Source organism: Urtica dioica, chromosome 2 (assembly GCF_054948205.1).
Source record: "Urtica dioica subsp. dioica isolate 48M chromosome 2, U.dioica_male_clone48M_v1_H2, whole genome shotgun sequence".
Taxonomy (NCBI): Eukaryota; Viridiplantae; Streptophyta; class Magnoliopsida; order Rosales; family Urticaceae; genus Urtica; species Urtica dioica.
In genome coordinates this window covers 13,758,802-13,774,080 of record NC_142757.1, presented here as the reverse complement: position 1 = coordinate 13,774,080, position 15,279 = coordinate 13,758,802, and the positions used below count along the sequence as shown (strand labels likewise).

The window sequence follows — 15,279 nt, the reverse complement described above, 5'->3', positions numbered from 1 at the left end:
AATTGAGTCCTGACTCTTTTGGATGAAACAATGTGACTTGTTAGCTCCTCGTCAATACATTGTTTCTAACTTATTCACAAGCGACAAAGGAGTTGAGGAAATAACAGCTAGAAGGGTAAAATGGTAATTTAGTAAATCCCGACTAGCTGATGACATTCATGAAGGGTAAACATAGATAATATTCAGTGGATCCGCTCATCATAATTAGGTTGAATTCTTGAGTAGAAAATAAATTCATTTGAACCGAGAGATTTTCAGTGTCAACTCTTTAGTGGAGTCAGTTGGCATTAAGATAAACTTGGAAAAGGTTTGTGAACTTTTGAGTCCAAGTGTTTAGCTCAAGCTTTGTTCATTTGGGTCCATGAGGTCACTGTCACAAATCACATCGATTAGGAATAGTTAAACTGGAAGCTAAGTCAAAAAAATAACGAAAATTGTCGAAAGGGTAATTTTGTCTTTTTGGACATGGCATGAAATGAATGTCAATAAATTTTTGACAATGTCATATGATGACATATTATATCACACGGCCGTAACATGTTTATTGGGCCTTGTGAATTAATTACATTTCATAGAATTTTACTAGAAAATTCTTAATGGGCTTTTCTTATGTTGTCATGAACAATTAAAAGAAAACCTAGAAAGCCTTTCTAGAAGGCTTTTGGCCGTCCAACCCAAGTGAATGGGAGACCAAATTTCGTGCAGCCCTTAGTGTGAGAGAGAGTTTATTTTTTTCATTAATGTATGAAGATACTTGCCAAAAGAAAAAGAGGAAACAAATTTCCTCTAGGCGAGTATGACATGGGCGGCCAAGGCAAGCAAAATAGGAAACAAATTTGCTTCTAGATGGCAAGGCCTACACGCCCAAAATAAGAAAAGGAAAAGCCTCTAGGAGAGTATGACATGGGCGGCCTCATGAATATGTGATATTCTAAAGAAGAGGAAACTACCTTATTGAAGGTAAAGCCTCTCCTATAAATAAGAGCCTTATTCTTCTCATTTCATTCATTCCACATAAGTTAGAGATTGAGAGCCTCTCTCTCTAGAACTTGTGGCCGCCCCTCTCCTCTCTCTCTCTAGTCAATTTCGTTTTATTGTTTTGGCACCTAGGTCCTCATTTGACCTAGAGTTTAGCTCTGCGACTTCAAGACTCGTTCTTAAGTCGTAGTGTTTAAAAGTGCCCACTCACTGATTCCTTTTATTTCGAGTGATTTAGTGATAGAAACTATGGTGGTTGCTCGAGGTGCCGAGGAAAGAAAGAGAGACGTACTGCGAAGGGAGACGAGCGTTGCAACTTTCCAAAAGCTTCTCAAAGTTCAAGCTTCAAGAAAGGTTAGTAAACTTCTATACTCATAATAGTTTTTAATTACATGTACTTGCTCTTTGTCTAGGTTAGTAAAAATGGTTTTACTTGTAAAAGAAAATTTTTAAAATTCCGCCGCTTACCGAAGCGTTAATTATTTTCTTAAACCCTAGATCGATTCAAACAAATGGTATCAGAGCTATGGTCAAAGATTAGCATGTACATGTATTTAAAATTATGAGCTTGAAAATCGTTTTCGAAAGTTTACTAATTTTGTGACAAGTTAGAATTGTTATCTTAGATTTTTTTTAATTTATTGCACTTGCCTTTAAATTAAATATCATGTTGATTTTCTATGAGTTTGGGATGTTTTTAAAACACATTAGAATCAGTTCTAAAAGTTTTTAATTTTTTATATTGAAAAACGTGTTTTAAAGGTTTGAGAATTTTCGAGTAAAATTTTGTGACTAGTTTTCTTGTTTTACTAGTTTCTTATTTTTTGCTTGAATCGTTTTATGCTTGTTGTTATTTCTTTTATACCATGTTATTACCTTGCTAATAAAACACAAATAAAAGCTTTAACAACCTTCATAAAACGTTCCGTTACACTCGATTCTTTTTCGCACCTAAAAAGGACCAAGCTTTAATTATTTATTTTTCTTCGAGCTGGAGTAAACCCGCATTAAAAGTGGTATAACTCTCTGCTCAGAAATCTAAATTTGATGATTCTTGAATCAAATTAAAGCTCTGTCTGTCCTCTGTCCAATGCCACCGGTTTCAGGTCAAAAGCACATTGGAGCCGCCAGTTTTGGCGATTTACTCCGTGGTGCGCGGCTGTTCCGAAACTCCAGTTTTTTTTAGAATTCCGGATTTTCAGCCCCACTACCATGAGTTATAGAACTCTAATGAGAAAATTTTCTTGAGCAAAATTGTTGTTTATAAGATTATAAACATGATGTGTAAGATTAAAAATTTTTGATTTTTGAAAGATTAATTGAAATTGAATTTTTACAAAACTAGTTTGAATTTTGAAAAACCGTTTTCACTTTCAAACTTGAAAAATATTTTGTCATCCAAATCAAATAAATATTCAAAATGTTTTCAAAACTATATCTATATCACATATGTTCAAAATCTATATGCTCTTGAAAATTTGAGTGAGAGGTCTCCTTTTAGACAAGCCGAAAAATAAAAAGATGTGTAATCTCAAACTTTCAAGTGTTCGAGTGAGTTGAAGTTCACACTTCCCTCATGCACTTTCCCGAAATAGAAAATAGGAAAAGATCGAGTACGTACCTTGTGCCTTTATGCACTAATACTTCTCTGAACATGACGATCTAGGATTCTCTTCTAGTTGTCCGCTCTGTCGCTCTCTAACTAGGAAATCTGTTTCCGAACTTATAAGAGTCGATGAACCAACTCCAAAAACTAAGTGGGAGGGTTATACTTGTTGTTTGTAACCCACGATCTCCAACACTAATGAAAAGTGCAAGTGTCGCCAGACTAAGAGTCACCCTCGTGGCCCTCTCTTAAATGAGAGTACTCAAGGGCGCTTTGCTCTGATCATTGCTCAATGAGCTAAGTCCGAGAGTGAGACAATGAGACAAGACCTCCCCTCGGCGGATTGTTTTTAAAGTCGATCTCTTGGACTAAGTGGTTGGTTACACACTTAGACTCAATCCCTAGCAATCCTCCCTCGAGGCCCTGCGAAAGGATGTGAGTGATCAAACCATTTTAAAAGGTGGCTAGTCAAAATTGGTGTATTGACATCTTGGTTAAGCATTAATGATGTGTCATTTACTTATAAATGGAGATTTTTTGCGGCCTTCCCTCGAAGGAGTAAATTATCGTTTGGTTTATAACACCTTTGGATTTTATAAAGTCTTAAACAAGCTTAAATCCTAAACCAAAGACTAATCATAAACTTGTTTCAACTTAAATAACCAACATGTCTCGCAAACATCCCTCAATCATCCTTTCCTCGAACAAACACGAATCAAAAACTGCGTAGTTTCGAAACATAACCTCGACATAATCCTTACCAAGCACAAATGGGTACTCACCACCCCGTGTCCTCCTCTGACGAATAATGATTCAACTCAAGAGGACAAAGACGCCTTGGCGACCTGGCTCTGCTCCGATGAGATTGTGAGGTGCTATATCTTAGCATCAATGAACAATGTGTTGCAACAACACCATCGTGACATCGAGACTGCCGCCGACATGCTCACCAATCTCCATGAGATGTTTGGAGGGCAAAGGCGTCAAGCAAGGCAAAAAGCAGTCCGACAATTTATGAACTGTCGCATGAAGGCTAGGACTCATGTTGGAGACTTTATGATATTGATCATTAGTCATCTGAGTAAAATGGAAATCCTAGGATCGGAGATTGATGGGAAGAATGTCATAGATGTGATCTTAGAAACTCTCCCCGCATCTCTTGATACCTCCAAGATGAACTACTCCATAAACAAGCTAGAGTACACTGTTACCAAGCTTATGATGGAACTTCACACTGATGTAGGTCTCACTAAGAGAAAAAGGAATAAAGGAGAGACACATGCTACTGAGCAAAAAGCCTCCGCCTCTGGAACTAAGAAGAGACCTCACAAGGCCGATAAAAAGTGTAACGCCTAATTAAACTACGATGGAATCTATTATTACTAATAATATTTATTATTATTATTTTCGTTATTAGTTTATTTTTTTCAGTGAAATATCCACCGACGCGCTTCAAGGATTATAAAGGGCAGGGCCCAAATTAATTAATGGTGATTATAACTGCTTATATATAAAGTTATTATATACATATATATATGTGTGTCTGCATATATGATATTATAATCGTATGTACATATTTATTTTGAGTTTTTGGCATTATTCAATACTAAAGAGTTTTTACTTATCTAGATAATGTAAACGCTTACAGTTTTGTCAATAGCATATTTTTTCCAACCACTCATCCCTATGTTTTTGCTGGTTGTCTTCTTAGAAAATTTGAAAGCATTTTTACGGTGGATATCATGTTGACAATTTTTACACATCCACACGTATTCTTTTCTTTTTTTCAATTTTCGGTGACCACTTTTCACACGCATGGTAAATATGTATATATACCCACACATGGTAGGTCTTAGATGAACACAACATTTAATTTCCTCTCCTAAGCGGTGGTCAAGAAAAAAACTCCTACTTTTCTCTCTTTGGTAAGCACTAACTTGCTTTTCTTTGTATAACTTGTTAGTAATATCCTGATACTAATACATATGCTCAATATTTCCGGCACTATACAAACGTCCTTTACGATTTATATATATAGATATATTTTTATTATTTAGGTGCACGTGTCATTGATTTGAATAATTCATACTTGTGTTGTTCTATTGTTTTCTTATAAAAGAGCAAATGTCTTCTTAATCAAGCAATATAGAATATTGCATAAATTATTTTATATACCCTCTTACCCGTGTGAAACTTTTTATTTCTTTGTAGAAAACTTCTACCAAGTTACTAACTTAGATAGTGAATATATATTTCAGTTTCAGTATATAGTTGATTCTTAATGATTTATTCTGTGAAATAAGCTAGTGTTTATACATCGATGCACTCCGTTATATTTTATGAATTTATTAAAAGTACTGATGATAGTTTTATTTATTTTTTTCAAAACCAATCCCTTATGTGATTTAGCAAATTTAAGCTTTATAACTTTTGATATACACATATATAATATACACATTTAATAAGAGCTTTTATAGTCTGATTGATTTGTATACACTATTATTTTTTTTTCTTCCCTATAATCAAAACTATGTTTTTTTTTTATCTACTTAGTCTGAATACTAATAATTTCAATAAACGTTGCAAAATGTGTGGTTTATTATTGTTTTACGTGAAATGCTATGTAAACTCATATATATATATATCCTATAATTTTACTAATGACAACCAAACAACAATTATAGAAAATTTTGGGGCACCTATATCGTGAGCGGTCGGAGGAGACTTCGCTTTATTAACATCTGACGAGGTAAGTAAACCTTACTTACTTGCATTAGTTAATGGGTTTAACTTACGTATGATTATATGTTTGTGTGAATTATCTATTATATGCTTAATTGATTGATATATGTCATGATAGAATATTACATATGAAATTTAGATCTCATGCATAACATATCATGATAGAATGTTCAAGACTCACGAATCCAATGTTTTTAAGGAATAAAGGAATAAAACATTCATAATGATATGAAAATGCTTTTCATAACGTAAAGGGTGTGTGTTTATGTCTGGAGGGCGCAATGGCAAGGGGCGCGGAGGACCGGCGTACCCACCGACTGAAAATGTTTTTAATGAAATGAATGACTATGCTAGGGAAGGTCCCTTATTTTCCTATTCATGATGGGGACAATGAGCCCGTTTCGGCGGGAGTATTGAGTGGTGTACGATTCCATGATTTAATTCGTACTCTTCTCCCTCTAGCATAGAACAATGGATCCAATAAAGGTTTAACAGGTTCTTTAACCACGGTCCATTGGTACCAAAAGCGTAGGCACACACCGAGCGCTCGAATCAAAGAGAAAAATTTAAATAAACGAGATGCAAAATAATTTAGAGATATAGGTTTCATTATCATTCACGTGCATGAGGTTTACTTACTGAGCTTTATAGCTCACCCCTTTTTCCCAAACTCTTTTTCAGGAGACGAGTAGTTGGTTACCGAACGAAGACGATGAGACGACTTGCGACGTGGCTAGTGGCAAATATATAATTAGTTATCTATTTTAGTACTAATTATGACCTTCTAATCTAAGTCTATGTTTTAAATTTCCGCACTCACTCTACTATGTTTGAGGATGTATTTTCTAGACTTCTAATAGTTGAATATTAGCATTTTGAAATAAAAAGAAAGTATTATGTTTTTATATAAAAAAAAAAAATTATGATTTTGAATTTTAAACGGTATTTTCAGTTTTATTAAACAATTAAATAAAAGTACGCGCTACAGTTTTTGGTATCAGAGCTTAAGGTTTTTAAATTCGGTTCTGTAGACTTATTTGCCCACTACGTCACATCGCGGAGAAGTCAAATCGAAATCGTTCGGTAAGATAGAATATAAATAATGCTAATTTTAGTTACTATGACTATGATAGTTCAAGTTATACTTTATAGATAACTGAAACTATTGTTTTTATTGCGTTTTATAAAGAATGGTTGTCACTCGGGGCAACGGAACTGGAGAGAATCATTGTGGAAGTCAGAATGGTCGTCAAGGTGAACCCCTGACAATGGAGGCCTTCTTGCAAGCAATGGCTGCTCTAGGCCAAGCTCAAGCTCGTGAAGCTCCTCGCCGTGATGCACAACCACACAACACCATCGTCGAATTCAAGAAGTTGTCTCCTCCTGCTTTTGGTGGAACCACTGACCCATTAGAAGCTGAAAAATGGTTGACTGAGATCGAGAAGACCTTTACGGTGTTGCCTTGCATTGAAGAGGAAAAAGTGTCGCGTGCTGCGTACATGCTTCAAGGAAGTGCTCATGATTGGTGGCTTATGGTGCAACGTCAACATGAAGATGATGGTCTCCTCACTTGGAATGGATTTCGGGATGCATTTTACGACAAGTATTTCCCCGAAAGTGTTCGTAGACAGAAGGAGGACGAGTTTATAAAGCTGCAACAACGTAGCAAGACGGTAGCCGAATATGAAGCTGACTTTACTCGACTGTCAAAGTTTGCTCCTTCTTTGGTGGCTACAGATCTCAGTAGAGCTCGTCGGTTTGAAAGTGGATTAAGGCCTCGTATCAAGGAGGCTATTATTCCTTTTGAGCTAACTGAGTATTGCAAAGTGGTGAGCAAAGCACTTTTGATTGAGAGAACCCAGATGACAACTCATGAAGAGATCAAGACTCAGTATGGCGGTTCCAGTGGAGGTGGATCAAAAGGGAAGTCATGGGGGAATCAAGGAAATAATCAAAAGAGGAAGTTTGAGGGCAACAACAATCGAGGTGGAAACCCACATGATAAGCAACAACGATCAACTTGTCCAAAGTGTGGCAAAGAGCATCGTGGGGAATGCCTTTATGGAACCAACACCTGCTTTAGGTGTGGGAAGCCAGGGCATATTGCTCCATATTGCAAAACAAACATTGGGACATTCAACAAGAGCGCTAATGGCCAGAATAAAACGCATGCAAGAGTGTTCACCTTGACAGAGAAAGAAGCAGAGGAATCACCATCTGTTGTTACAGGTATACTCCAAGCGCATTTTCACTAGTTTATGGCATGCTTTAATTCTTTTATTGATTTGTTAGGTGTTATGGATGTTTACGGTCTAGCTTGTAGAGTTCTCATAGATTCAGGAGCAAGCCATTCCTTTATTAGTGTGATGTTTGCTGATAAGATCGGCAAAACACCTTCGTCCACTACTTCGTTATTTAGCGTGTCCACTCCATCTGGAGAAATGATGGAGTCAAGGAGTAGTCTGGATAAATGCCCTATAAAGATTGGAGATCACGTTTTAGCCGCTAACCTTGTCATCCTCAATATTCATGATTTTGATGTAATTCTTGGGATGGATTGGCTACACAAATATCATGCCACCATTGATTGTCACAAGAAGGTGGTAACTTTTAAACCCCCAAATGAGCAAGAGTTTAACTTCTCTGGAGCTAAGCCCAAGTTACGTATTCCTATCATCTCCGCAATGAAGGCTAGAAAGATGTTGCTCAAGGGATGTGTTTGTTACTTGGCATCAATCTTAGCTGATACGAACGAGGGATCATCAGTAAAGGATGTACGAGTAGTGTGCGAGTATCCTGATGTCTTTCCTGATGAATTTCCAGGGTTGCCACCAGATCGAGAGATTAAATTCTCGATTGACCTTTTCCCTGGTACGGCTCCAATTTCTAAGGCCCCATATCGGATGGCACCTGCGGAGTTGAAGGAGTTGAAAGAGCAGTTGCATGAGCTACTCGACAAGGGCTTTATCCGACCTAGTTTTTCGCCTTGGGGAGCTCCAGTTTTGTTTGTTAAGAAGAAAGATGGGTCTATGAGGTTGTGCATTGATTATCGTGAATTGAATAAGGTCACGATAAAGAACAAGTACCCACTACCTCGTATCGAAGACTTGTTTGATCAATTACAAGGTGCTAGCCATTTCTCAAAGATTGATCTACGGTCAGGATACCATCAATTGAAGATAAACGAGGATGATGTGTCAAAGAGTGCGTTTCGAACAAGGTATGGGCATTATGAATTCTTGGTAATGCCTTTTGGTTTGACTAATGCACCTGCCGCATTTATGGACTTGATGAATCGAGTATTCAAGGAATACTTGGTTCGTTTTCATCGATGACATACTAGTGTATTCGCGGTCTGAGGAGGAGCATGAAAGACATCTACGAATAGTGTTAGACATGCTTCGAGACAAGCAAGTGTACGCTAAGTTCTCAAAATGTGAGTTCTGGCTAGATCGTGTTCCTTTTCTTGACCATGTTGTCTCTAAAGATGGTATAGCCGTGGATCCAAGCAAAGTAGAGGCCATTAAAAATTGGCCTACGCCGAAGAACGCAAAAGAGGTGCGGAGTTTTCTTGGCTTAGCTGGCTATTATCGACGCTTTGTAGATGGATTTTCTCGAATCGCATCGTCAATGACCCAATTGACGAGGCAAAGTGTCAAGTTTTTGTGGACCCCAAAGTGTGAAGGAAGCTTTCAAGAGTTGAAGAAGAGATTGACGTCAGCACCTGTCTTAGCGATTCCAGCAGGAACTGAAGGGTTTGTGATATATAGTGATGCTTCTAAAAACGGGCTCGGGTGCGTGTTAATGCAACATGGGAAAGTAATAGCTTATGCTTCTCGACAGTTAAAGGATTACGAGAAGAATTATCCTACCCATGATCTCGAGTTGGCTGCGATTATTTTTGCTTTGAAGATTTGGAGGCATTACTTGTATGGAGTTAAAAGTGAGATTTTTACGGACCACAAAAGTCTCAAGTATATCTTCACACAGAAGGATCTGAATATGCGGCAACGTAGATGGCTTGAATTGGTGAAGGATTATGATTGCAACATTAGCTACCACCCAGGGAAGGCAAATGTAGTTGCAGATGCTTTGAGTAGAAAGAATAATGGAAGACTCTCAATATTGCAATGCATACCATATCATTTGAGACGTGAGATCTATGATTTTGAATTGGAAATGGTACCTCAAGAAGATCCAAGCTATCTTGTCGTGTTATCAGTGCAACCCACTCTACTTGAAAGGATTAAGTCTGCCCAGTTAAGAGACCCATTAGTTGCTCAGTACAAAGCTCGTGTAGAAGCTGGAAAATTACATGAGTTCTGCATAACGAGTGATGGAGTCCTGAGATATGGAAATCGCTTGTTTGTTCCCAACATCGAAGAGCTGAAGAAAGAGATTCTAAATGAAGCTCATTTTACTCCGTATTCGGTACACCACGGTGGTACTAAGATGTTCCGGGATTTGAGTCAACACTATTGGTGGGTTGGTATGCGGAAAGAAATTGCTGAGTTCATTGAGCATTGTTTGACCTGCCAACAAGTGAAAGCTGAACATCAACGCCCTTCTGGTCTCTTGCAGCCACTTATGATACCAGAATGGAAGTGGGAGCACGTGGGGATGGATTTTGTAGTCGGGTTACCAAAGACCCAAAAAGGTTACAATTCGATTTGGGTGATTGTTGATCGTCTCACCAAGTCAGCTCACTTCCTCCCAGTCAAGAAGACATACAATATGGATCAATACGCTGAGTTGTACGTAGCAGAAATTGTAAGACTGCATGGAGTACCTTTGTCAATAGTATCAGATCGAGATCCAAAGTTCACTTCTACCTTCTGGAGGAGCTTTCACAAAGCTATGGGGACACAACTGAGGTTTAGTACTGCTTTTCATCCCCAGACTGATGGTCAATCAGAGAGAACGATTCAGACCTTAGAGGATATGTTGAGAGCTTGTGTGATCGACTTTCCAGGTTCATGGGATAAGTTTTTACCTCTAGTCGAGTTTTCTTACAATAACAGTTATCAAGCAACAATCGGCATGGCACCTTACGAAGCTCTTTACGGGAGGAAATGTAGGTCACCAATTCACTGGGATGAGGTTGGGGAGAGAAAGTTATTGTGTCCCGACATGATCCAACAAACAGCTGAGATAATTGATAATATTCGGCGTCGAATGCGCACAGCTCAAAGCAGGCAAAAGAGTTACGCTGATAAAAGAAGAAAGCCGTTGGAGTTTGAAGTTGGTGAAATGGTATTCTTGAAGATCTCTCCAATGAAAGGAGTGATGAGATTTGGTGTTAAAGGGAAGCTTAGTCCTCGTTTCATTGGACCTTTCGAGATTTTGAAACGCATTGGAACTTTAGCTTACGAAGTGGCTTTACCGCCATCGTTGACTGGTGTTGACAATGTTTTCCACGTTTCAATGTTGAAGAAATACGTGTCTGATCCGTCTCACGTATTGAATTACGAACCACTAGCTCTTCGAAGTGATTTGTCCTACGAGGAGGTTCCAGTACGTATTCTATATCGTGAGCTGAGAGAACTAAGGTCAAAGGCTATCTCTCTAGTCAAAGTCCTTTGGAAAAATCATGCCGTGGAAGAAGCGACATGGGAGCGAGAAGAAGAGATGCATGCAAAATACCCTCATCTTTTTGGTACGTTTAATTTCGAGGACGAAATTTTATTTAAGGGGGTAGGAAATTGTAACGCCTAATTAAACTACGATGGAATCTATTATTACTAATAATATTTATTATTATTATTATCGTTATTAGTTTATTTTTTCCAGTGAAATATCCACCGACGCGCTTCAACGATTATAAAGGGCCCAAATTAATTAATGGTGATTATAAGTGCTTATATATAAAGTTATTATATACAGATATATATGTGTGTCTGCATATATGATATTATAATCGTATGTACATATTTATTTTGAGTTTTTGGCATTATTCAACAGTAAAGAGTTTTTACTTATCTAGATAATGTAAACGCTTACAGTTTTGTCAATAGCATATTTTTTTCAACCACTCATCCCTATGTTTTTGCTGGTTGTCTTCTTAGAAAATTTGAAAGCATTTTTACGGTGGATATCATGTTGACAATTTTTACACATCCACACGTATTCTTTTCTTTTTTTCAATTTTCGGTGACCATTTTCACACGCATGGTAAATATGTATATATACCCACACATGGTAGGTCTTAGATGAACACAACATTTAATTTCCTCTCCTAAGCGGTGGTCAAGAAAAAAACTCCTACTTTTCTCTCTTTGGTAAGCACTAACTTGCTTTTCTTTGTATAACTTGTTAGTAATATCCTGATGCGAATACATATGCTCAATATTTCCGGCACTATACAAACGTCCTTTACGATTTATATATATAGATATATTTTTATTATTTAGGTGCACGTGTCATTGATTTTGAATCATTCATACTTGTGTTGTTCTATTGTTTTCTTATAAAAGAGCAAATGTCTTCTTAATCAAGCAATATAGAATATTGCATAAATTATTGTATATACCCTCTACTCTCTTACCCGTGTGAAACTTTTTATTTCTTTGTAGAAAACTTCTACCAAGTTACTAACTTAGATAGTGAATATATATTTCAGTTTAAGTATATAGTTGATTCTTAATGATTTATTCTGTGAAATAAGCTAGTGTTTATACATCGATGCACTCCGTTATATTTTATGAATTTATTAAAAGTACTGATGATAGTTTTATTTATTTTTTTCAAAACCAATCCCTTATGTGATTTAGCAAATTTAAGCTTTATAACTTTTGATATACACATATATAATATACACATTTAATAAGAGCTTTTATAGTCTGATTGATTTGTATACACTATTATTTTTTTTCTTCCCTATAATCAAAACTATGTTTTTTTTTTATCTACTTAGTCTGAATACTAATAATTTCAATAAACGTTGCAAAATGTGTGGTTTATTATTGTTTTACGTGAAATGCTATGTAAACTCATATATATATATATATCCTATAATTTTACTAATGACAACCAAACAACAATTATAGAAAATTTTGGGGCACCTATATCGTGAGCGGTCGGAGGAGACTTCGCTTTATTAACATCTGACGAGGTAAGTAAACCTTACTTACTTGCATTAGTTAATGGGTTTAACTTACGTATGATTATATGTTTGTGTGAATTATCTATTATATGCTTAATTGATTGATATATGTCATGATAGAATATTACATATGAAATTTAGATCTCATGCATAACATATCATGATAGAATGTTCAAGACTCACGAATCCAATGTTTTTAAAGAATAAAGGAATAAAACATTCATAATGATATGAAAATGCTTTTCATAACGTAAAGGGTGTGTGTTTATGTCTGGAGGGCGCAATGGCAAGGGGCGCGGAGGACCGGCGTACCCACCGACTGAAAATATTTTTAATGAAATGAATGACTATGCTAGGGAAGGTCCCTTATTTTCCTATTCATGATGGGGACAATGAGCCCGTTTCGGCGGGAGTATTGAGTGGTGTACGATTCCATGGTTTAATTCGTACTCTTCTCCCTCTAGCATAGAACAATGGATCCAATAAAAGTTTAACAGGTTCTTTAACCACGGTCCATTGGTACCAAAAGCGTAGGCACACACCGAGCGCTCGAATCAAAGAGAAAAATTTAAATAAACGAGATACAAAATAATTTAGAGATATAGGTTTCATTATCATTCACGTGCATGAGGTTTACTTACTGAGCTTTATAGCTCACCCCTTTTTCCCAAACTCTTTTTCAGGAGACGAGTAGTTGGTTACCGAACGAAGACGATGAGACGACTTGCGACGTGGCTAGTGGCAAATATATAATTAGTTATCTATTTTAGTACTAATTATGACCTTCTAATCTAAGTCTATGTTTTAAATTTCCGCACTCACTCTACTATGTTTGAGGATGTATAATTATTGTCCTTTTATTTTCTAGACTTCTAATAGTTGAATATTAGCATTTTGAAATTAAAAGAAAGTATTATGTTTTTATAAAAAAAAAATTATGATTTTGAATTTTAAACGGTATTTTCAGTTTTATTAAACAATTAAATAAAAGTACGCGCTACAAAAAGAACAGTCCTGCCTATCTCAAAGCAAAGGAACATAGTATTGTACTAGTAACTGAAGCATGCTTAGTAGCTGATAATGTATCAACGTGGATTCTTGACTTTGCTGCTACTAACCATATTTGTTGTTCCTTGAATGGTTTTAAGAAAACCAAAAGCTTAGAGGAAGGCGAGTTCTGCTTCAAATGGGGTGATGGGAGCCTAGTGTCTGCGAAGGCTATGGGATCCGTGACGCTGTCTTTTGAAGACCGTACTTTAAACTTGAATAATGTTTATTTCGTTCCTTCCTTTGGAAAGAACTTAATATCTGTTGCTCGTCTTCGTGAGCAAGATTATTGTTTAAAGTTCATTGAGAATGGAATTCGTATTTCGTTTCCTGATAATTCTTTTGTCACTGATGCATGTATGAAGAATGCTCTTTCCTACATTTATCCCACTCAACCTTCCATCTTAGACACCGAAATAGATAATGATCTAATTAGGGAGCCAAAGAGGATCAAACTTTCTGAATCCTCCGATCTAACAAAATCAACATACCTTTGGCACTTAAGACTTGGTCATATCAGTCTAGATAGGATTAAGAGACTTGTGAGGGATGGTCCACTCCAAGCCTCTGCAATAGGTTCACTACCTATTTGTGAATCCTGCATAGAAGGAAAAATGACTAAGCGACCTTTCTCCGATAAGGGTCGAAGAGCCACTGAGTTGCTGGAACTAATACATTCTTATGTATGTGGTCCGCTCAGCCAAGAGGCACGTGGGGGATACGAATACTTCGTTACCTTCACCGATGATTACTCGCGATATGGTTTTGTCTATTTGCTCAAACACAAATCCGAGACCTTTAACGTATTTAAGGTCTTTAGGGCTTTAGTGGAAAAGCAAACTGGCAAAGTGATCAAAACACTTCGATCTGATCGAGGTGGTGAGTATATGTCTGGAGAGTTCGATGACTTTCTTAAAGAAGAAGGAATCGCTTCTCAGCTTACCGCACCTGGAACACCTCAACAAAACGGAGTGTCAGAGAGAAGGAACCAAACTCTTATGGAGATGGTTAGATCAATGATGAGTTACTCATCACTCCCTCTTTCCTTTTGGGGATATGCCCTCGAAACAGCCGCTTACATTCTGAACCAAGTTCCGTCCAAGACGGTTCCTGGTACTCCCTATGAACGATGGACTGGCCGTAAAGTAAGTTTGGGCCACATCCGAATTTGGGGTTGCCCTGCACACGTGCTAAGGCAAAAGACTAGCAAGTTGGCTAGTAGGTCAGAATTGTGCTTGTTTGTGGGATATCCAAAGGAACCAAGGGTTTCATCTTCTATAGTCCCGAGGACGATAAGACTTTCGTTAGCACCAATGCTCGTTTCTTTGAGGAGGACTTTATGAAGGATGCAAAACCTAGAAGCAAAATTGTGCTTCAAGAAAAGTTGGGTGAGGAAGCTTCTACCTCATCTGTAAGAACTGTTCTTACCCCAACTGAAACACAACCTAACTCATCAGAATCTCGTCAAGTAGTACTTCGACGTAGTGGGAGGGCTACTCAAAAGCCTGACAGGTCTTATGGAGACTCTCTTGTAGCCGTCTCTGACATGGATGATCCTGTTTCCTATAGCCAAGCGATGGCTTGTTCTGAATCAAACCTTTGGCTTGACGCCATGAAAGTTGAAATGCACTCGATGTATGTCAACAAAGTCTGGAAACTTGTAGACCTTCCTGAAGGGATTAAACCCGTAGGGTGTAAGTGGATATACAAGAAGAAAAGGGGTCCTGATGGGAACGTTGAGACGTTCAAAGCACGACTTGTGGCGAAGGGTTATACCCAACAAGAAGGAATTGACTATGAAGAA

General features: G+C 37.3%; 1 protein-coding gene and 1 long non-coding RNA gene across 2 annotated transcripts; both read left to right on the top strand.

The window, feature by feature from the left end:
• Positions 1-4,448: 4,448 nt before the first annotated feature.
• LOC149404096 (uncharacterized) lies at positions 4,449-9,917 on the top strand. Its single transcript, XM_089607399.1, has 6 exons — positions 4,449-4,509; positions 5,269-5,333; positions 6,516-7,555; positions 7,817-8,452; positions 8,979-9,807; positions 9,908-9,917. Exons 3-6 carry the CDS (start codon positions 6,517-6,519, stop codon positions 9,915-9,917), a joined length of 2,514 nt encoding a protein of 837 aa, XP_089463525.1. The 5' UTR covers positions 4,449-4,509; positions 5,269-5,333; position 6,516.
• A 1,626-nt stretch (positions 9,918-11,543) lies between these two features.
• LOC149404095 (uncharacterized) lies at positions 11,544-13,331 on the top strand. Its single transcript, XR_016293828.1, has 3 exons — positions 11,544-11,604; positions 12,373-12,437; positions 13,112-13,331. It is a non-coding gene; the product is annotated as an uncharacterized LOC149404095 (long non-coding RNA).
• Positions 13,332-15,279: the final 1,948 nt, after the last annotated feature.